This window comes from Pipistrellus hanaki (genome assembly GCF_964339955.1).
Source record: "Pipistrellus hanaki genome assembly, chromosome: 9".
Taxonomy (NCBI): Eukaryota; Metazoa; Chordata; class Mammalia; order Chiroptera; family Vespertilionidae; genus Pipistrellus; species Pipistrellus hanaki.
The window spans coordinates 9,086,165-9,109,072 of record NC_140511.1 but is presented as its reverse complement, the minus strand read 5'-3'; the positions used below and the strand labels follow the sequence as shown (position 1 = coordinate 9,109,072).

The following is a 22,908-nucleotide window of genomic DNA, read 5'->3' as shown; positions in this document are numbered from 1 at the left end:
AAAAAAGGGTAGAGAGTGTGGGAACCGGGTGGAGAGGAGCTATGGGGGGGGAAAAGAGAGACATCTGTAATTATCTGAATAAAGATTAAAAAAAAGATAAATAGGAGAAAAAATCTGTTGCATTTCTATACATTAATAATGAACCATCAGAAAGAGAAATTAAGAAAACAGTCCCACTAACAATTGCATTAAAAGAATAAAATACTCAGAACAGATTTAACCAACGAGGTGAAAGATCTGTCCCATAAAAACTGTAAGACCTGTGAAGACACGGAGGAATACACAAGAAAGTGGGAAGATATTCTGTGTGCAGGGCCTGAAGGAGTAAATAAAGTTAAAATGTCCAAACTACTAAAGCAATCAACAGATTCAATGTCATCCTAATCAAAACGCCAGTGGCATTTTTCACAGAAATAGAACAAACGATCCTAAAATTTGTATGGAACCACAAAAGTTCCTAAATAACCAAAGTAACATTGAGAAAGAAGACCAAAACTGGAGGCACACACTCCCTGATTTCAAACTGCATTACAAAGCCATAGAAATTAAAGTGTAATTAAAGCCAGAGCCACACATGGATCTATGGATCAGAATAGCCCAGAAACAAACCCACACAGAGATGGCCAATTGTAATTCACGACCAAGGAGCCAAGAACATACAATGGGGAGAAGACAATCTCTCTAACGAATGGCAGCGGGGAAGCTGGCCATTAGCTCACATCACAGACAAAGATTAACTCAAAATAAAGGCTTGAGTATAAGACTCGAAACCAGAAAGTCTAGAAGGAAACATAGATTGCAAGCTCCTTAACATGGGTCTTGGGATGAGTTTTTTGGATCTGACTCTAAAAGCAAAGGCAACAAAAAGCAAAAATAAACCACATTAAACTAAAAAGCTTTTGCACAACAAAGGAACCATCCACAAAATGAAAAGGCAACCTATTGAATTGGAGAAAATATTTGCAAATCACATCCTATCTAATAATAGAGTAATATGCAAATTAACCATCACTCCACGACAAAAATGGCAGCCCCGATAGCCACAAGTTGGCAGCGCCCAGTCCCCTCAACTCCGCTGCTGGAGTGTCCAGCCTGTCCACAGGAGCAGTGAGGCTGGATCTGACTCCTGAGGGGTTTTTGATCCACCCCAGACAGGTCAGTCAGAGCCTGGACAGTAGTTAGCGTGGGCAGCAGGGAAGCCCCAGACCCCACAGACAGAGCCCGGACAGCAGGGCTTGGGGGCTTCCTTAGTGTGTCGGTGTCGGTGTCGGCGAAGCCCCCAGGCCCGCAGACAGAGCACACTGCAGGGCATGGGGGCTTCCTTCACATGACACATGGCAAGGCAGGCAGAGAGGGGAGAGCAGGGCATGGGGCTTCATCTCCATGGCTGCAGCGAAACCTCCAGGCCTGCAGAGAGCAGAGAACCATGGGGAGTGGGCCTAAGCCTCAGTAGGGCATCCCCTGAGAGCTCCTGGATTGTAGAGGGTGCAGGTTGGGCTGAGGGACCCCCGTGCACGAATTTCATGCACTAGGCCTCTAGTATATGATAAGGGGTTAATACTCAAAATATGTGAAGAAATCATATGATTCTATAACCCACCCCCCCCAAAACAATTGGATTAAAAAATGGGTAAATGATCTGAATAGACATTTTTTAAAAAAATATATTTTATTGATTTTTTACAGAGAGGAAGGGAGAGAGATAGAGAGCTAGAAACATCGATGAGAGAGAAACATCGACCAGCTGCCTCCTGCACACCCCCTTCTGGGGATGTGCCCGCAACCAATGTACATGCCCTCGACCGGAATTGAACCTGGGACCGATGCTCTACCACTGAGCCAAAGCGGCTTCGGCTGAATAGACATTTTTTTCAAAGAAGACATACAGATGGCCAACAGGTACATGGAAAGATGCTCAAATTCATTTATCAAGGAAATGCAAATCAAAACCACCATGAGATGGCACCTCACACCTGTTAGAATGGCTACCACATAAAAAGTAAGACGTTAAGTCCTGGCAAGGGTGTGGAGAAAAGAGAACGCTTGTTCACTGCTGGTGGGGATGTCAATTGGCACAGACACTGTGGAGACAGTATGATGTTCCTCAGAATATTAAAAATAGAACTATCACATAACCCAGCAATTCCTCTTCTGAGCACTCATCCAAAGAAAATGAACACACTAATTAAAAAAGATATCTGGCCTGGCCAGTGTGGCTCAATGGTTTAGTGTTGACCCATGAACCAGGAGGTCAAGGTTCTATTGTCAGGGCTGTGGGCATGATACCCAGTACGGGGCATACAGGAGGCAGCCAATCAATGATTCTCTCTCATAATTGATGTTTCTATCTCTGTCTCCCTCTTTCTATGAAATAAAATAAAAACATTAAAAAAGATATCTGACCTGCTATGTTCATAGCAGCATGATTTCCAATAGCCAAGGTATGGAAGCAACCTAAGTGTTTATTGATGGACAAATGGCTGCAGAGATGTGCTGTGTGCATGCAGGGGAATGCTGCTCAGCCATAACAAGAAGGAGAGCTTGCCCTTTGCCACTGAAGAATGGAAGTTGAGGGCATTGAGTGAATGAATCGCTTATAAAGTCAGTCAGTCCGGAGAAAGGAAAGCATGGTGACTAAGTTAGCAATACTGTGCTGCATGTTTGGAAGTTGCTAAGAGAGTAAATCTTAAAGTCCACATCACAAGAAAAAAAACTTCTATAACTATGTGTGGTGATAGACGTTAACCAGACTTACCTGATCATTTCCCAGGTAATGATTGCACAAAGTTTGAATCATTATGTTGTACATGAAGCTGATATGCTATTGTCAATTATACCTCAATAAAAATAAGTTTAAATGTTGGCAAAAACAACAAGAAAAAGGCAGAGCAGTGTATCCGCACATGTTTCTTTAAAACACACTCAGTTCAAGTAAGACAAGAGCCAAGTCTTGCTTCTGTTCCCCAGGCTACCTCTCTGCCAGGTACAGCCCAAAGCATGCTACCGCTCTCTCCAAAGGAGGCTAACCACCCCACCCCCCAAAAAAGGTAAATTTTATGTTGTATATCTTCTTCCACAATAAACACAAAACCCAAAGCAAATGCTGGCTGCACACCACAAACACTGCGGTTGGTCAGATCTGGACTTGTTTTCTAATATATTTTTATTGATTTCAGAGGGGAAGGGCAAGGGAGAGAGAGAAACATCAATGACGAGAGAATCATGGATCGGCGGCTTCCTGCACACCCCGCACTGGGGATCCTGCCTGCAACCCAGTCATGTGCCCTGACTGGGAATCGAACTCTGACCTCCTGGGTCATAGGTCAGTGCTCAACCACTGAGGATGCCGGCTGGGTACACTTGTTGTTTAAGTTTTCTTAGTTCTCTGATGCGGAACTAAGTTTGAAACCCATAGCCTGGCTGGGCTGCAGGCAGTGGGAGGGTGGGCGTGGCCTCTCGGACCGCCTGCTAGAGGAGGGCTTCTTGAACTTGAATGTGCATCCGTATCCTCTGGATTTTCCTCAATGGCCGACTCTGACCCAGTGGGTGTGGGGAGGCCTCGGGTTGTGCATTTCTCACTGGCTCCGGGGGGCGCTAACGCTGCGGGCCTGTGGCCCCCCTTTGAGAGTGAAGGCTCTGAGCCGGGCGGCGGCCTGGTCTGTGGCGGACGCAGGGCCGCTCGGAAAGGAGCAGACCACGTTCTGAGGATCGCGGCTGACGTTGGGCTCAGGAGGAGGAGCAGGCGGGCAGCCGCTCCAAGAGCCGGCTCCTGGTGCGGCTGAGCCGGCTCCTGGGTGCGGCTGAGCCAGGCTGTGTCGCCTCCAGAACCCGCTGCGGCAGAGGCAATGGGCACGTAACGTCGGTGGGCTTTGCACAGCCGGTCTCAGCCTCCTGGCCGCCTGTTTCGCAGGAAGGGGCCAGCTCAGCTGAACACAAGCTGAACTGGCTCAAATCGTGCTTCTCCGCTGCCTCTCTAGATCCTTCTCTTCCCCCTGGGCCCAGCGCAGGCCCAGATGGCCTCCTGCCTCCTCTCGGCCCCTCTCCCGGGCGGGGCACCGGCTCACCCGGTCCTGGCCTCTTCCCGGCCGCATCCTCGGCGGAACCGACACTCGGCCTCTGGGCGGAGGCCACAGGCACTCGGGCCCCCGGGGAGGGCAGCAGACGCTCCTGAGTTTGCGTCTCCTCTCCGCCTTCCCTGCCCCTCTTCCTGTGGGTGACTTGCTGAGCCCCCAGAGCCCCAGCCGTCCCCTTTCAGGTGGAGACAGAGGTGGGGAGCGGTGAGGGGTTCCCAGAGCCAAAGCGCAGGGAGGGCTCTGCTCAGCCCGCACAGGGCTCCCCTGCACCTGGGTGGCTGGCTCCCTCTGGGGGTTTGTTCTTCCCTGTGGGCTGTCGGAGCGGGGGCTGAATTGTGATTTCCCGGGCCCAGCGTGTGCATGCGTGTGCGTGTGCGTGTGCGTGTGTGTGAGCATGTGTGGGCCATGGGGCACGGGAAAAGCTCCTGGCCTGATGGACTGCCAGCAGCCCGGGGGGCGCCCTGTCCTCCAGGCTGGAGCGGAGCCACCAGCTGGGTCTCCGGGGTGGGCCCTGGGTGTGGCCAGAGATGGAGTTTCATGGGGACCAGGAGTCCCCGAGGGGCCCTCCTCCGCACCTGCTCTGTCCCAGGCCCCCTCACTGGATGCTCAGGGAGTGTTTTTGGAATAAGATCCTTGTTTACGGAGAGTCGGAGAGCCGAGCCTCTCAGGTGTGCCGTCCCCTCATGGTGCCTCCACTCGCAGCACCAATCCCGCCTTCCTCCCAGCGCTCCCCCCCCTTCCTCCCAGCGCCCCCCCTACCCCCCCCCACCTTCCTCCCAGCGCCCCCCCTTCCTCCCAGCGCCTCCTCTCCCCCCAGCCCCCAGCTGGGAAAAGCCACCACATAGAAACATAACCTTTATTGCACACGGCGCTGGGTCTCTTTTCATAGAAAAAGGTATTAACACATAAGCATCTGCAAATTGAAGCAACTCCTGGTTTTCGTGGGAGAGTGAGATCGCATGCAGTGTCTCTGAGTTGGGATTCTGGTCTTTTGTCAAAACCACCGAGGTTGAGGGGATGGGGGGCGGGGGCGGAGGAATTGCCGAGTCTGTGCTCTGTCTCAGAATGAGGGGAGAGATACACAGACACAGCGGCGGGTGTGCTCTGTGTGCGTGTGTATCTCCCGCTCCACGCGTGGTCTCTGGGTGGGTGACGTGGACTGTCACGTTCTTGTGCCCTGGCTTCACGGAGAAGAAGAAAATAGTTTCATTTGTACAAAAGAGTCCTATGTATAAGGTTCGCGGCGGGTCCTTGTCGCGGTGGCGGGTTCTGCCTGTGGGTTCACCGTCGGTGGTGCGGGAGGGCGGCCGGCCGTGTCTGAGGGCGGGGCGCAGACGGCCCTACACCAGGGTGTAGGACTTGGAGTAGGCCCCTGCGCCCTGCTTCTGAGACCTCCCTACCCCCGACGTGCTCATCTCGAGCAGCGAGTCCCTGGAGCCCCCCATTTTGGTGATTGGGCCCCCGGCCCGGGGAGGCTCGGTGCTGGGGGCCGGAGGGGCAGCACTGGGGGCGGCGGGGGGCTCGGCGGGGGTGGGGCCGGGGGCCGGGGGCGCGGTGCCAGCCGGGGGCGCTGGCATGGCCAGAGTCCTCTGAGGTAAGGTGGCCGTGGAGGCGGCGGCGGCGGCGGGGGCCCCGGGGTGGGGGAGGCCCAAGGGCTTGCTGGCGGGGTCCAGAGTCAGGTGGCGAGGAGCCTGGGTGTGGTAGCCGCGGGCCAGGTTCCGGATGGAGGCCTCCCTGGGCGGGACGGCTGGGCAGGGCTCACGCCCCTCTGCCTTTCGGAAGAAGGCCTCCGACTTGCCGCCGTACAGGGGCAGGTTACAGTAGTCACCTGAGCGGAGGAGCAGAGGCGGTGAGAGGCGGGGCTCAGCCAACCTCCCACCCCCCGGCCCCCCTCCCCCCATGCTGGCTCGGAGTCCCTCCCCACGATGGGCATTGAAGAGCTGAGGGAAGGTCAGCTCCTTGGCCTCTCTGAGCCTCAGTGTCCGCATCTGTGCAATGGGGCTGATCACAGCCCCTCAGGACAGCTGAGCGGTGACTAAGGGAAGTGGGGGTCCTTTCAGCACACGGCGCTGCTGGGGAGCCGGTGCTTATTGGCCAGCGGTCACTCCGAACCGGGCAGCCGCGCAGAGGGCTCCCTGCGGAGAGAGGCCCCCAAGGGCTCCGGCCGGGGAAGCTTTTCCTCCCGGGCCTGCCCTCTGAGGACCCACAGCAGGGCTCCCCTCTTTCCTGCCAGCCTCTCAGGCGGGAAGTCCGTAATTTCTGAAACGTGTCCACGTCCCGCTGGCCGGGCCGGGCACGTTCACAGATGACCCTCCCGGGCCCGCAGCCCTGGGCAGGCCGCCCGCACTGTGCAGGAGGGACCGGAGGCTCAGAAAGATGAGGGATCTGCCCACATTCACATAGCTAGTAGGGCGGCGTCACCCGAGCTGCCGGCCTCCTGAATCCTGGACCTTTGTTGCCCCAGGCTCTTCTCTAGCTGGCCCAGGGCCTCCGGTCAGCCTGGCCGCTGGGCAAGGCCAGTGTCTGCAGACCAGACTCAGGGAGTGATGGTCCGGGCCTTGTCTGCGGTGCCCCAACATCTGCTGATGGACTTGCTCACCTGCCCCACTCACCCTAGACCTGCCCCACCAGCCCCACGCGGCGTGTGCCCTGCCAGGCCCTGCAGCGGGCTGGTTCTCAGCCAGGCTGGGTCACTGCCCACCGGGAGGCGTGGCCGCCGTGGGCTGAGCTGCCGGGACCGCGCTTTGGGTCGGGACTAAGGTCACAGCATTGAGACCCACGGCCACTGCGCAGTTGATCCCATGGGAATTCCTCTCCACCCGGGCATAGCTCAGACTGGTCACTACTGAGTGAGAGCGTACTGCGTGCCAAGCGTTTCTAATGCCCGCTACAACAAGGAAAAGCACGTGTTATCATTTGCGTTTTACAGCAGCGAGGCCGGAGCGGGCGAATGACCTGCCCAGGGTCACAGAGCTCTGAGGAGGTTGAACCAGGACATGGGCCCTGTCCTTTGCGCCACCCATACTGCCATGGGACCCCGAGGCTGGCAGGCCCAGCGCCGTCAGGGCCGGGCCTAGCTGGGGTCTTGGGGTCTGGGAAGGGGGCGCAGCGGGGGCGGCGGCCTGGGCACTCACTCTTGTTGGCCCGGTGAGGGATGGGCACAGCCACGTTCTTGCCCCGGTCGGCGTCCTGGGGCTTGGGCGGGGAGGCGGTGAAGCGGCAGATGCCGGGCTCCGAGGGGGTGCTCATGGACGTCATGCTGTCGGCGTTCTCGTTGGTGCCCGTGGTCATCTGGTCGGAGGAGCTGTCCGAGATGAAGCACTCGGTGATCTCGAACTTGGCGTGCTGCAGCTGCTCCTCCAGCTTGGCGTGCTCGTAGGCCCGGGCCAGCTCCTCGTACGTGGAGGAGGCGCTCTCCGTGGACACCATGCTGTTCCGGCCTTTGTCTGGGGAGGGGGCGTCGGGGCATCCAGTCAGGACGAAACACGTGGCTTCCCGGGAGGAGGGAGCCGACGAGGCCAGACTGAGCAGCTCCCACCCCTTCCCAGCCACCGAGAGCCTGGCCGCAGGTGTGGGTGAGCCAGGCTGAGACCCGCCCTCCTGCTGGGAAGGTGGTAGAACTGGGATCTGGGCCATGGAGGGCAAACACCTTTCATTCTGGGAACTAAGCAACTCCTCGGACCCTCAGCCCTCCCTCCAGCAGACGCCACGCACACTATTTTCTCTATTTTTGGGGAGAGCAAAACGACGCCCTAATCAGGCAGGGCTCAGCGAGGCCCAGTGTGTGGTCAGAGCCGCACAGTGCGTCAGCAGCCAGCTGGGACTGAGCTGACGGGTCTTGGCCCCCGGGCCGGCGGGTAGGGGGTGGGAGAATGGTGGGCGGAGCCAGACGAGCGGGAGCAGGCACCGGTGGGGCCCTGGCTCACCTGTGTCCTGGGAGAGACTTGCGCTGTAGCTGTCACTCTCGGTGACGGTGACGCCGTGCTGGGAGCCCACAGTGCGCCAGTCGGAGGTGAGCGTGCGGGCGGGCGTGGAGGCCTGGCACTTGGTCAGGGTCCACTGGCTGGAGTACCGGTTCCGGGTACTGTGGGCTGACTTCACGTTCTTCCTGGACACGGGGTCTGCACAGGGGAAGTGGGAGCCAGCTGCCTCTGCCCTGCCAGCACCACTACCCTCACAGTGGGTGGGCACCAGGGCGTGGGCAGAAGGCAGTGGGGAGCCAGGGAGGAGGCAGACGCAGCCACAGGACTCCCTGGGGAACGCTGAGTGGGCTGCCTTCCTGACCACACAGCTGGCCTCTGGCAGAGGAGCAAGAGCGCTGGGCATGGGGCAGGGGCAGCATCCTGGGCTTCTCCCCTCTTCAGACAGGGAGTCCCCTCCCCTCCTGACTGCACCATTCCTTGCCGCCTTGATCTCTCCTGTGCGCATGTCTGGAGCCTCAGAGCTAGAGGCGAAAGGCCCTCGAGGCAGGAACACCCAACCCCTCAACATCTCCAGGTCAGGAAACCCAGGCTCAGAGGTGTGAGAAGCCAGTGAGTAAGTCTGCAAGCAAGGAGCCCAGGCTCCACCTCCACTGCTCTTCCTGTTCTCCCATGCTGCTCCACCCTTCTTTTCATTTTTGAAAACACTACCCATGCCCCATGCTGTGCCCAAGGCACCCTGTGTGGGAGGGGCCGCCTCTGGGGGTGATGCGTACTGGTGCCTGGCCGGATGTCGGACATGTCGATGAGGGGTCCGGAGCTCTGGAGGAGGGCTGGGTGGTGCAGGGAGACGCCGGTACAGAAACTCTGCGGGTTGACAGCTTGGCTGAACTCAGCGTCTGCCACCGGGATGGTGGCCTTGTCGTCTCCTGCGGGAAGAAAGAAGGATCAGCAGGACTCCTTCCCTCTGGCACCACCCGTGATTCCCAAGCTTCTCTGTCTATCCAGTGACTGCCAGGAGAACGATCCCTTAGACAGAGGAGGAAACAGCTTTTTTTCTTTTTTCTTTTAGTTGTTTTTGTTATTTTTGTTAATCCTTATCTGAGGATATTTTTTCCATTGACTTTTAGGGAGAGTGGAAGAGAGAGGGAAAGACAGAGAGAAACATCGATGTGAGAGAAACACATCCGTTGGTTGCCTCCTGCACAAGCCCTGACCAGGGCCCGGGCTGGGGAGAAGCCTGCAAATGAGGTCCGTGCCCTTGACTGGAATCGAACCTGGGACCCTTTGGTCTGTAGGCCGATGCTCTATCCACTGAGCCAAACCAAGCAGGGTGTTAACAGCTCTTGAGAGGAGCTGCAGTGTGTTGGAGGTTGTTGAGTTGCTGCTAGGGCTCTGGTGAGAACCCAGCACCGCTGTGAGGGCTGGTGGCTGCCCTTGGTGTGTGTGGCTGGGAAGCACACTCAGCACAGGACAGAGAGCTCGTGGCACCTGTCACTCACCCAACTGCTTGATGCCCTCCTTGTCCTCGATTAGCAGCTGGACCCTGGGGATGTCAATGTGTAGCCGCGGGCCCTGTGGGGGCCCCTTCACGGGGGTGTCAAAGCTTCGGTTGTTCTTGCTGTGGGGAGAAGGGCTACAGGTGGGTGACTCAGCAGCCATAAGGGGTTGGGGGAGGGTTTTTTGCAAAAACAGCGGGGATTGAAGCTTGTCCCCTGCAGTGGGGAAGAGAGAGGAGAGGAGAGAAGAAGCAACTATATGAAACCCACCTTATCAACATCTCTGCCAAACTCTTTGCATCTGCAAAACAGTAGAGAGAGGGGCTGGGTGAGAATGGAGTTTGAGTGGGATGAGAATTGGAGGAAGCATGTGGGAGAATTCCCTGACTGGGACCAAGGCTGGTCTCTTGGGAAGAAGAGGGAGAAATAGAAGGACCACTAGACAGTCTAAAACATGTTTTCCTTTCCTCAGACTTTATCTAATAGGAGGTCCTTGCCAAAGGAGAGGGCATATAAAGAGCCCCTTTTGTTCCTGCAATGACTCTAATTAAAAAGGCACCAGAGCAGACTGGAAATGAGCATCAATGGTGGGTCTCTCCTTAGTTATCCAACGGGGAGAGGAGAGAGTGGAGGATACAGTAGAGGAGTCAATGGGAAACCCCAGATGACTTTCAACCAAGTGGCATCACTTCCTCTGCCAGGGCATCTATCCCCTAGAAAACCCATTCATGGATTTGGGGGCCCAGCTTTGTTTCAGGGGGCCTTTGAATAGGATTAGAACTCTCAGGGTAGAAATTGGTGAGAGAGGAGAAGAAAAGGTCCTGGCTAATCCATTAAGTCCCCTGATAACTGAGAGTGATCTGTCAGAGTGAATCCAGTTCCAGGCATGCATCCAACTACCACCTATTCATCCATTTATTATTGATCCAAACACCTGTCCATTCATCTGTCAAACTGGTCACACACTCATTTACTCACCCATCCAACTATTCACCCATCATCCACCAATTCAACTACCCATTCATTCAACCATCAACTCATTCAACTATTTCTCCAACCATCTATTCAATTATGTATTTATCTATTTAACTATTCTCCAACCATCCATCATCCATTAATTTAACTGTTTAACCATCTCTTTATCTTATCATCAATCTATCCATCCAAATATATATCTATACATCCAAGTATTCTTTCAACCATCCATCCATCCACCCATCCATCCATCCACTCCTTCATCCATATATATATATATATATATATATATATATATATATATATCCACCAATCCATTCAACCATTTATTCAACAAATCTTTTATTCAACCATACTTACAACCATATTTCCATCTATACATCCTTCTATCCAACCATTAATCAATAATCTAACCTTCCATCCAACTATGTAACCACTAATCCATCCATTCATCTATTCATCCACCTGTCCAGCAGCCATCCAACCATCCTCTGACTCACTCATCCATCATTCATCCAACTCTTAAACACGCTAAGCAGTGTCAGTCATCTCCTCTTCTGTTCTACTATTGTGCCTAGGCCTCTCACATTAGACTCTATAAGGACATGTGTTGTTCCTTCTTCATTCATCTTTTGATCTCCAATGTCTGTCAGATACTCAATAAATGTCTTTCAAATGAGTGGTGAACATCTATTAAGCAGCTAGTAGGTGCCAGACACTGTACAAATGGAGGTAAATCAGACCCATTCATGCCAGGCTGCACTATTAGATGTTGGGACGGGGTGATATTCAAAATATTTGAAAATGGATGTGCATGGACACTGTCCAGTCAGAAATGACTGAGGTTCTGAAGAACCCCTGTGGGCATGCTCACTAGTGGCTGGGTCCTAGGAAAGCCACGGGGTTTTATGTGAGAGATTGGCACATTTAGGGTGAAAGGAGCAACATCTCTGGGATTTACCAATCAACAAGGAAACTTAAAAATCTCTTAACAAGCAATGTGGCTCTCCCAGTGAGAACCTCTAAAAGCCAGCCCTGGTCAGGACAGGCACACAGTCCCGGGGCTCAGAGAAGGGACCCGTCGGCATGAGGAGGTTTGGAAGGGCACACGGGCACGCTCTCTGTCCAGGGACAGTGTGAGCCAGTGGGAGGCGGCAGCGGAAGGGGGCTGAGGGTCCGCGCTGCTGCCCAGGAGCCATAGGGAGGAACCGCCCCCACCTCGCAGCCGCTTCAGCCGCTTCTCCTTCCTCTTCTTCCGGACGACGAAGAGCAGGGCCAGCCCCAGCGTGGCCAGGATGACGGGGCAGCCGATGGTGAACAGCTTCCGCACGTCGTCCCCTTCGCCCTGAGCAGACCTGATGGGCGGGATGGTGCCTGGATGGGGGTGAGGAGGAAGGGCGTCAGGGTCCCTTCTGAGTGGGGTGCCATGCAGAGTGCCATGGCGGGGGAGCCCAGGACCATTCTTGCTGCCCTGTTCTGATGCTGACCTCCACTTCTTGGTGCAGAGCCCCTCCCCTCTGCTCCCCCAAATTCCGGTCCCATCAGGACCACCATGAACAATGGGGTAGTTTTCACACTGCATTCTGATGTTAATGAACCTGTTTCTCTTGTCGTTGGAGTGCACACTCATTCCTGAAGGGCGGATGGGTGGGCTCAGGTCCCCACAGCCAGCTGGTCAGGTGGGATGGAGGGATGGTGAGAATCTCAGTGGAGAGAAGTCAGGGCAGTGGGATCCTGGGTTCTCTTCCCCAGATGAAGACAAAAGCTACTACGCACACTGCCTCCCCTCCCTGCCTCCTCCCATGGGCAGGGTCCGCTGGCCTTGGGCGCCTGCCGACAGCCCTCGCCGAGCCCCGGGCCTGCCTCAGAGCCTTGCCTCGGAGCCCTCTCCTCCATGAAGCCTTTCCTGCCGGAGCCGTCCCCGCTGAGAGAAGACATTGTCTAGCTGGTGACAACGTCCCTCTGGACGCAGCCTTCTGGGCGCCTTTCATGTTTGCGTGTGTCAGTGTGGGTGCACACGTGTGCATGTGCAAGGTGTCCCTGTGTGGCAGACACCAGTGAGTGCTCACCGATTCCCATGTGTGTGGGTGCAAGTCCCAGCGAGAGCCATGCGCCTCGTCCTGGACCTCAGAGGGGACTAGGAGTCAGGAGTGTCACCTCCTGGCCCAGGACATTGAGAACCGGGGAGCCTTTTCTCTCTGGTTGTCTCGGAGGCCACAGTTCGAGAGGACAGCGCTAGAAGCTGGCGGCCAGCTGGCCGCAGGAGACTTTGAGCACAGGAAACACATCTCTGCTGACTTACCACGTGTGTTCCTGCAGCGAGGCCCCCCTCCTGCCTCACATACCCAGTCAGTGGCAGGGCTCAGGGCAGGCCTCACCGCTCCTCCCCCGCCTCTGAGGCAGTGGCCAGCACGGCCCTGGCCTTCGGAGGCCCCGGTGCCATGACCCTGCTTGTCTGCCTGTCTCTCAGGCACCCGCTGCTTTCCTCCCGCCTGCCTGCCAGTCCGCGGCTGCCTTTGCGGGAACCCACCTGTCAGCCTTTCTCCTGACCACAGTCCCGCTGATTGTCCTCTTTGTTAGTTTCTCTCTCTGGCAGCTACCCTGGCAGCCCCCAGCGCAGGCATCTGTGCCGCCCCCCCCCCCCCCCCCCCCGACTCACTGCCATCGAGGTCCAGGGTGGCGAACTGGGCCGTCTCATTGCCGCAGCCGGCGCTGTTGCAGGCCCGCATGCGCAGCTCGTACCACGTGGCCTCCCGCAGTTCGGCCAGAAACACCTCCCCCGAGGTGTTGGCCCGGAGGCCCTGCCAGGCCCAGGTGCCCTTGGGCCGGAACTCCAGCGCGATGGCCGTGATGGGGCAGCCCCCGTTGCTCCAGCCCTGCAGGTTCAGGCGCGCGTGCGTGGAGTTGATGTGGGTGAAGAGGTGCTGGTCTTTGCTGAAGGAGGGCTCTGGGGGCCAGAGGCAGGGGGGTCAGAGAGTCTGGGAGCGAGGGAGCCTTGCATCTGGGCTGCCCAAGGCCCCCGGGGGCGTGGGGACGGCAGCGGCTCCAGGGGGCAGTGGGTGGCACAGGTGGCAGTGAGGGGCCCCGGGAAGAGGAGGGAAGGATGGAGAGAAGCCTCAGCAAAGGAGGGAGCTGCAGGCAGAAGGAGAAGAGGTGCAAGCACCCGCCGCCCTCATGGGGCAGGGACCGTGTTTCCTACTGGGACTCGTGGACGCCGAGCCGATGGGAGCCAGGCTGCCTCTCCCCGCAGCCCCCGCTTCCCACCTCCCGCCTCCCCGCGCCCTCCTGCCCAGCCGCGCTGCCAGCCTCACCCCGCCCGTGGGTCTTGGCCTCGATGATCTCGCTGATGCGGCCGGAGCCCACGCTGTTCTTGGCCGCCAGCTTCACCTTGTACCACGTGCCGCACCGGAGGCTGTCCAGCTTGAAGGCCCGCTCGCCGGAGCTGATGAACACGTCCTTCCACTCCTCGCTGTTGTCCACCGAGTACTGCAGCACGAAGCCTGCGGGAGGGAGTCCCGGCTCAGGGCGAGGTGCCGGCCGGCCCTGGCATCGCGGGGCCGGCTCCAGGACAGGGGGGCTCTGCTCATGGGGAGGGGCTGGTGCACTTCAGAGGCAACCTGAGAGGCCTCAAGTGAGGTTACTGCTCTCTCTGCAGCTCTCATGGCGGGGTGGAGAGGCCAAGGGGTGGGGGTGGGGCAGAAAAAGCAGGCGGGAGGCTCCAAGGCCCTGCTTAGACCCGGGCTGCATGTGTGGCCGTGGCTGTGCCGGCCGCTGGGCGTCTGTTGGACATGCCGTGCTCAGCCCCCTAGCCCCGAGTCAGGTATTCTTGCAGGACCTGCTGGGTCACGGTGGGCTCAGGGCTCAGGGCTCAGGGCCCCGATGGCTTGTCCGGGGCCCAGTGAGGAGGAGACTCCCCGGGTTAGCACAGCTCTCCAGGCTGAAGCCAGGGGCCAGGCCGGCGGCTCCTCCTCCCCGCTCCCCCGGGGACTCTCCTGCGGTCACTCCCTGACGTTCCCGGCACCAGTGGTGGGAGAGGGAAGCCCAGGTTCCCTCCCTGGGTCCCCTCCTCAGTCAGACCCCTCACCTCGGATGGAGCTGCCCCCGTTGTCCCCCGGAATCCAGGTCAGGGTGATGGAGGAGGCGGAGGTTTTGGAGACCGTGAGGCGGGGCTGGTCCGGGGGCACTGTGGGGAGAGCCACAGCCTCAGCACAGGGACTTCTGACCATGGGAACTGGGGGGTCCTGATGGGGAGGAGGGGAGGGCCTGGCTTCCCCCTGAGTGCACCCCACACCTGCTCCTTCCCCCACGGCACCTGCTTCCCGGCGGGTGCTTTCCCTGGGTGGGGGTGGGGGCGGGGGCGGGGGCGAGGAGCGGGGGTGGGGTGGGGGGGGTGGGTTGACATTTCTCTTCCAGTCCGCAGCCCACTCACGCGATGGGGTTCCCAGGCTTCTCCCTCCCGCCCGGCGCCACCGCGGGTCTCACCTTGCACCAGCAGGTTGACGATGATGGTGTCGAAGCCGCCGGTGTTGGTGGCCGTGCAGGTGTAGTAGCCCGAGTCCTCAGCCTTCACCGCGCGCAGCAGCAGTGTGCCGTTGGCGTGGATGAGCCGGTGCCCGTCCGTGGAGGCGGGGATGGCAGAGTCCTCGCTGCGGGGGATGGGTTATGTCTCACACCCTCCCCCGGCCTCCCCGGGCCTCCCCGGGCCTCCCCCGGTCTGCGCACAGACAGGGCGGGGAGCAGGAGGCGGCTAGCTAGGGGTGCCCGATGTGTGGACTTAGGACTTCGGGGGGCTGTCTGGGGGGGCGGTGCTGAACCCCCAGCGGAGCGGAGCTGGGAGGCCAGGCTGCTCCTGAGATGGTCCTTCCGCGGGCTCCCCTCGGGGTCTCCCAGTCCCCCGCCCGCACACACCTGTCCTTGGTCCACTTCACAGCCGGGGCTGGGTCGCCCACCGAGTTGCAGGGCAGCCGGACGTCTCTCATCCAGGGCGTGGTCACCGTGCCCCCGAAGGAGATGATCTTGGCTGGGGCTACGGAGGAGAGAGGATGAGGGCCACCCCGCTTCTACACCCAGCACTGCCTTGGCCCCAAACGGAGTCAGAGGCTGCACCGCGCCCCACCTCTGGGTGGGCACAGAGGCTGCACCACGGCCGGCCTCAGGGCGGGCACAGAGGCCGCCTGGCAGGCTGTGTGGCCGCCTCTGAATCGACCTGGGGCTGTGGCCTCAGAACCATCATCTCTGTAAGGGGTTCAGTGGGCGCTCCTGAAGGCCAAGCACAGGCTGTCACCCCGTGTGGCTTCTCCCTAGAGCACATGTGTCAAACACAAGGCCCGCGGGCCAAATCCAGCCCGCCAGGCCTTGCAATGTGGCCCGCAACGCGCTGTCATCACTGCGCTCCGCTGTCAGTTTATGACATTGTCAGTTTATGACTGTTCAGTAAACCATTCGGCCCGCGATTTAAGCTGGATTTTAGATTTTGGCCCCTTCTCTGATTGAGTTCGACACCCCTACCCTAGAGTCATACACACTCAGTGTGACCTCTGACCGTCTGACCGAGGGAACCAGCGTGCGGGATTGCCTCTGTGTGCGAGGCGTCCAGGCTCAGAGCGAGGGCCCTGCTCTGTGCAGGCAGGGACCCTGCCTCAGCCCTCTGAGGAGCTGGGCACTGGGACGAAGGGTCTGGGGGCTGCAAGGGGCTACCTCCCCGTTCTCTAACCCCGGATAGAGTGTGGAGTGGGCGGCCGGGTGCTCAGTGCACCAGAGCAGCCTCAAGGCGGCTGTGAGGCTCTCTGGGCGGCAGGGGGCAGCAGAGGCCCAAGCTTGGTGGATGCAGGAGGGAGGCAGGGGACCAGCCCCCAGACAGGGTGGAGGGAGACAGCCTGTTTGTGCAGAACCAGAATTCCAGAAAAGAGCGTCTGGAAGCTTCCGTCCCCCTGGCCCAGCCCTGGCCGCTCACCCTTGCCCGTGGGCTCCACCACGACCTTCTCGCTGCTGTTGCCCCGGCCGGCAGAGGTCACGGCCGCCACCCACAGCAGGTACTGCTGCCCGCGGTTCAGGTGGGCGATCCGGTAGAAGAGCTGCTCCGGACTCGTCTCGTACTCGCTGGGAGCCTGTGGGGCGGAGGCGCAGCCGTCCTGAGAGCCCAGGCCCCGGGCCTCCAGCCCCAGCCCCGACCTCGCCCTGAGGCCCTGGGCGCAGAGGGGAGGCACATCTGCCTCCTCGGCCCCGAACGTGGCCCTGGAGCTTCTCTGGGGCTGCTGGGTCAGCCTCAGGAGCCACTGGCCCTCCCTGGCCCGCAGCTGTGGCTCTAGGCCAGGGGGTGGGGAGAGGGGGCTAGAGAAGGGAGGGTCCCAGGAAGGCTTGAGAAAGGGAGTTTCTGGAAGGAGCTAAATTACCGTGCTTGACTCCCCCAGCCCGTCGGCACGCGAGGGCCCCACCCTGAGCGCCGCTCCCTCGTCCGCCGGTGAAGGGGTTAGGCGGAGGGGCGGCGAGGACGCAGCTCCCGGGCAGCACGTTAGGAACCGTTATCCGCGCAGAGCCTGTCTATAGCTGTAGGTTCCATAAATCTATAGGCTTTTTTTTTTTTTTTAAAACCAAATGACAGTTTTGACAAGTTGCCAACAAAACAATATCAGATCCCAGTGGTTTTACCAGTTGCTTTGATGAAAAGATTATGTTACCGTGGAAACCAGAGGCTCAGATATTGAAATGAATTTGAGCAGGAGCTTTTGATAAGCGCTAGTTGCAGCCCTCCTGGCAGCCTCTCCCCGCGCCGGCGGGATGGGCTGCCGTTCGTTTTATGTTATTTTTCGGTCGGCTGCAGGGAAGGGGGAGGGGGCGGCACTAGAGCCTCTTTGAAATCAGGGCGGAAGTCCAGGGAGGGGGTGCCCCCGGAACAGATGGGGGGCCCTGAGGCCAGAGGGAGCTAATAATTAGTTATCTCTGCAGTCTCAGGATCGTGCCCACATATGTGCACATGCGCACTCAGACACACAGACATGTAGGTGCTCTCATCACATGTGAGGGCCAGAGCTCCACACGGTCTCCGAGGCCCGTTCTGTGCCCTGTGGTTCTGAGGGCCCCGTGACTCGCACCAGGAGGAAAGGCTTTCGGCCCCAGGCTGTATGCAGGGAGGTGCTGAGGAGGCGGCACAGGCATTCTGCATTGATGGGCAGCTCCCTGGCCAACTGCCCCCCCGCCCCCCATGGAGCTGGCCTTGCAGCCAGGAGGTCCCTGCTGGGGGACGGTGCAGAGCCAGCTGGGCCCTGGTCGTGGGGGGACTGTGTGCACATCTGGAGTTCATGTCCGTGCAGGAGGTGGGTGGGTAGTGGCTTTAACACCTGCCTGCCCTTCTCACTGGACATGACTCCAAGTGTCTCTTAGGGTTCCTGGGCCCTCAGTTTTCTCTGCTGTAAATGAAGAAAGCAATACAGCTCCGCCTGCTCAGCGTGGTTACAGTGTGTGTGTGTGTGTGTGTGTGTGTGTGTGTGTGTGTGTGTGTATGTGTGTGTGTAGAGAAGTTGAGTGTAGCTGCTTGTGCGTGTGAGTGTGTACCTGAGTGCACATTATTTTCTACACAGGGAAGGAAAGGTTTGGCTTCCTCTTGCAGGCATTAGCATCTTACCCAGCACACTTCCTTTTACTCTGGACTCCCCAAGAATCTGCTGAAATACCTTAAAAACACACACAAAACCATACTCCCAAGTAAAGTCCCAGTGGATCAAAGGTTAAATAAAACAAGTAAGCCCGGCTGGTGTGGCTTAGTGGTTGACCTATGAACCAGGAGGTCGCTGGTTTGATTCCCTGGTTTGATTCCCAGTCAGAGCACATGCCCGGGTTGTGGGCTCAATCCCCGATCAAAATGATTTTCTCCTATCATTGATGCTTCTATCTCTCTTCCCCTTTCCCTACCTCTTAAGTCAACACAAATTTATATATGTAAAACTACAAAAGAAGAAACTATAGGTTATCTGTCTTTTAATTACAAAAGTAAAGGCAAAATTATAAAAGGAAATGGTTTATAAATTTGAATTATATGAAAAAAAACCTAATATATAAGTTTTTATACCAAAAATAGAATCAAAGGCAAGCAATGAACTGGCAAACACTTGCAACCTTTATAAAAAAAAAATGCTTATTATCCTTAATAATATCCTCACAAATCAATAAGAAAAAAAACACACAAGAGCCATGTAAATAAACAGTGAACAAAGGGACATGAATTGACAAAGATGAAAAAAGTAACAACTCCAGTAAAAACATGTAACAATAATCAACCTAACTAGTAATTAAAAAAAAAGAAACTTAAAGTAAAAAAACTTAAAAAAAAATTCAACTGGAAAAGATGAAAAATATCTAATACTTTGGATTAATACGGACACAAGGAACAAGTATGCACTTATGCTAGTGGAAGCACAAATGGGTGAAAACTTTTTGAAGGGTAATTTGCAAATGTCTATGCAAACTTTAAGAATATTCCTACAGAAATTTCACGTAAGAAATAATAAATCATGTGCATAGAGACATTTATGAAGAATGCTCAATGAAGCATTATTTATAATGGTGAAAATTTAAAAAAAAGATTAATATAGAATAATGGAAGGACTGATTAAATAGATTATGTATAAACATGCATTCAAGATCATATTTATTTTTTCTTGAAATACTAATGTTTATTGCATGTAATATTATTTAAGTTCTTTTTTATATAATAAATCTTTATTGTTCAGATTATTACAGGTGTTCCTCTTCCCCCCCTCCCCCCATAGCTCCCCTCCACCTGATTCCCCACCCTATCCCATGCCCTTACCCCCTGCCACTGTCTTCATCCATAGGTATCAGATTTTTGTCCAATCTCTTCCCGAACCCCTCAGACCCCCTTCCCCCTGAGAATTGTCAGTCCACTCCCTTTCTATGCCCCTGATTCTATTATATTCACCAGTCCTTTCTGTTCTTCAGATTTTTTATTCACTTGATTTTTAGATTGATGTCTTTTTCTTGTTCATAGTTTTTACCTTTACCATTTTCTTCTTCTTCCTCTTCTTAAAGAATACCCTTCAGCATTTCATGTAATCCTGGTTTTGTGGTGATGAACTCCTTTAGCTTTTTCTTGTCTGTGAAGCTCTGAATGTCAGCTTGGCTGGGTAGAGTAATCTTGGTTGTAGGTTCTTGCTGTTCATCACTTTGAGTATTTCTTGCCACTCCCATCTGGCCTGCATAGTTTCTGTTGAGAAATCAGCTGACAGTTGTATGGGTACTCCCTTGTAGGTAACTAATTGTTTTTCTCTTGCTGCTTTCAAGATTCTCTCTTTGTCTTTTGCCCTTGGCATTTTAATTATGATGTGTGTTGGTGTGGTCCTCTTTGGATTCCTCTTGTTTGGGGTTCTGTGCACTTCCTGGACTTGTAAGTCTATTTCTTTCACCAGCTAGGGAAAATTGTCTGTCATTATTTCTTTCAATAGGCCTTCAATATCCTGCTCTCTTCTTCTGGCACCCCAAAAATCCGGATGTTGGTACACTTAAAGTCATCCCAGAGGCTCCTTACACTATCCTCACACTTCTGGATTCTTCTTTCTTTCTGCCTCTCTGGTTGGGTGTTTTTTGTTTCCTCATATTCCAGATCTTTGGTTTGACTCTTGGGGTACATTGATCTACAGGTGAGTTTCTGTATATTCTTTATTTCAGACAGTGTATGCTTAATTTCTAACTGGTCCTTTTCCATTTTTTGGTATTCTCATTAAGGTCCTTGAAGGTCTCTTCAAGTTTCTCAGTGGTTTTTAGAAGATTCTGAGTAACCTTGTAACATGTTTCTGAACTCTGTGTCGTCCAATAGTTTACTTTCCTCCATCTCTCCCATTCGTGACATGCTTCTGTGTCTCCACATTTTGGTTGCCTCCCTGTCCTGATGGAGTGGCTTTGTGTGGTCGGTGACCTATAGGGGCCAGTAGCTCAGCTTCCCCAATCACCCGAGGTGGTCGCTCTTGGTACATCCCTTTGTGGGCTGAGTTCAAAGTCTTGGTGTAATTAAGCCTTGATTGCTGTTGGTACCCTGGGAGGAATTGACCTCCAGGCCAATTGGCTGTGAGGACCCACTCTGTCTGTAATGGAAGAACTGCTGCACTGGAGACACACTTATGGTACAGGCCTTGTTTCAGTGGGGATTTGGTGCTCACTGAGTCCGCCTCCCGAATGTGTCATTTATGGATGTGAGGAGTTGCAATCTGGTGTCTCACACTGACCATTAGATACACTGGCTTCTGGATATCCAATGGGGTGCAGTTCAGCTACTGTCTGAGGCTGCCCTACAGGAGCTACTGCGAGAACCACAGTCCTCTCCTCCCTGCTTGGAGTTTGGAGGCTTTGGAGCTGTCTGCACCAGGTTGCAAGTTTGCTAGGTTAAACTGCAATAGAGAAGGCCATTCATATGCAAAAGCCACTGCTTGGAGCTTGGGTGTGTTTGTAGATTATGTGGGGCAGAGTCTCAGGGTATCACTAGGCTGGGGTGTGGCAATTAGCAATGGCTGCCAGTCAGCTGTCTCTGCCTCTCTGACCGCGTCTCAGCATCTCGCCCCCAGCACAGCAAACAATTATTCTTGCGTGCTGCTGTGCAAGCAAGCCATCCTCACTTTCTGACCCGATGGCAGACAGTCCAGCTTCTCCCCAGAAACTGGATTTCAGAGAGACTGGGAGCTTGTCTCTCTTCGGGTTGAAGAAAGCAACGCCCTCCACCAGCCGGGATCCGCCGCCTGCCCGTATAGCACTCGCCCCTGTACCGTACCTCAGTTTTTCAGCGCTTGTGCCCTGACTGCTCCTTTCTCTTTCAGGCTAGTTGTAGAGCTTCCACTCAGCCAGCTTTCCCGTGGTTCTGGGTGATAGACGTTTTATTTTTTAATTGTAATTTTGAAATTGTTGTGCATGGCAGCAGTTTAGGTGTGTTTACCTAAGCTGCCATCTTGGATCCTTCTCTCAAGATCATATTTTAAAAATATTTGATTGTGTTGGAAAGTACCCACTATATTATATGAAAAACCATATGATTTCACTAATATGGAGAATCTAATGAACAAAATAAACTAACAAAATAGAACCAAAGGCATGGAGACAAGGAATAGATGGACAGATGAGGGAGGGCAGGGGAGGGGGACTAGATAAAAGAAGGTGAAGAAATTAGCCAAAGAGCTAATGGACACAGCCTGTAGGGGCCACTCAGAGGAGGGCAAAGTCGGGGGAGGATAGGGGTTATCTGTAATAGTGTCAACAATATAACAAAAAAAGAAAGTAAAGCTTTTATTTTTATTTAAAAATATCTGTATTGATTTCAGAGAGGAAGAGAGAGGGAGAGAGACAGAAACATTAATGATGAGAGAGAATCATTGATCAGCCGTCTCCTGCATGCCCCTCACTGGGGATTGAGCCCACACCCGAGCATGGGCCCTGACTGGGAATGGAACCGTGACCTCCTGGTTCATAGGTCGATGCTCAACCACTGAGCCATGCCAGTCGGGCTTATTTTAATTACACACACACACACACACACCTAAAACCTACAATATATGTACAGATCATATATTGGAAGGCTGAATACCAAAACATTGCCAGTGCTTCTCTTTAGGGAATAAGAGTATATGTAAGTAATTTTTGCTTTCCTTTCTTTCTTTTATATATTTACAGAGTTTTCCACAATAAATTGCATTATTTTGATAATTAAAGAAAAACAACAAATGTTTTAGAGTGTTGGGTAAAATTTCCAACAGGACTCAATGCAGCTTGGCCGTCTCCAGGCGTAACTTGTGGGGAGCCAACGCCATATGTAGTTTTCCACATCTATTCTAGGTGTGTGTGCGTGTGTGCGCAAGCACACACACACACACACACACACACACACACACACACTCATACTCTTCGACTCACGTGCATCTGTCTCCAACCCACACATACCCACTGCTTTGCACGCCATGCACACACGGGCGAGCCCCTCCCTTCCTCGCGCTCCCCCCAGCCCTTTCAGAAATGACTCTGTCTGCAGGTATTTGGAGTTCAGTGGTCAGGTCCCCGGGGCCCTATCCCGAAATGTGGCTGAAGCCCTCCTCACACTAGCGCACCGGCCCTTGTCGACACTGTCCAATGGGAAATCTTCCCACGAGGGGAGGTTCCTACACACCTGGGACACGAAGAGGCCGGGCCTCAGCAGCAGGAGGAAGGAATGGGGAGCAGCGGCTCTTCTCTGGGTCCTGGGAGCGGGTCCCAGCCCGTGGAGGGCTCCTCAAGCCCCTACTGAGGAGGTGGGGCTCCTGGGTCCCTGTCCCTCGGAAAGACTTCCTCAGCCGAAGAGGAAACACCGCCCAGCACACACTGAGCCGGAGCGCCCGGCTGCGTGCTTTTCATGACAGCGATGTTCCGGGCACAGTGTTTGGCAGCTCCGACCCAAAGATGGAAAAGCTGCTG

General features: G+C 55.2%; 1 protein-coding gene across 6 annotated transcripts in view; it reads right to left on the bottom strand.

Moving 5' to 3' along the window:
- Positions 1-4,911: 4,911 nt before the first annotated feature.
- Positions 4,912-22,908, bottom strand: part of DSCAML1 (DS cell adhesion molecule like 1) — a 271,439-nt gene continuing 253,442 nt past the window's right edge. For 3 of the 6 annotated variants that reach the window (XM_084895540.1, XM_084895544.1, XM_084895539.1), the window contains exons 21-32: positions 16,421-16,574; positions 15,376-15,493; positions 14,950-15,113; positions 14,552-14,650; positions 13,779-13,967; positions 13,127-13,414; positions 11,686-11,841; positions 9,496-9,708; positions 8,770-8,922; positions 8,000-8,194; positions 7,208-7,519; positions 4,912-5,901 (exon numbers count right to left, since the gene is read on the bottom strand). In XM_084895540.1, coding sequence (XP_084751666.1) covers positions 5,414-5,901; positions 7,208-7,519; positions 8,000-8,194; positions 8,770-8,922; positions 9,496-9,708; positions 11,686-11,841; positions 13,127-13,414; positions 13,779-13,967; positions 14,552-14,650; positions 14,950-15,113; positions 15,376-15,493; positions 16,421-16,574 — 2,529 coding nt within the window. In that variant the 3' untranslated portion in view covers positions 4,912-5,413. Of the gene's footprint in view, positions 5,902-7,207; positions 7,520-7,999; positions 8,195-8,769; positions 8,923-9,495; positions 9,709-9,762; positions 9,794-11,685; positions 11,842-13,126; positions 13,415-13,778; positions 13,968-14,551; positions 14,651-14,949; positions 15,114-15,375; positions 15,494-16,420; positions 16,575-22,908 lie in introns of all 6 variants that reach the window. The other 3 variants (XM_084895542.1, XM_084895541.1, XM_084895543.1) reach the window with 2 other exon arrangements.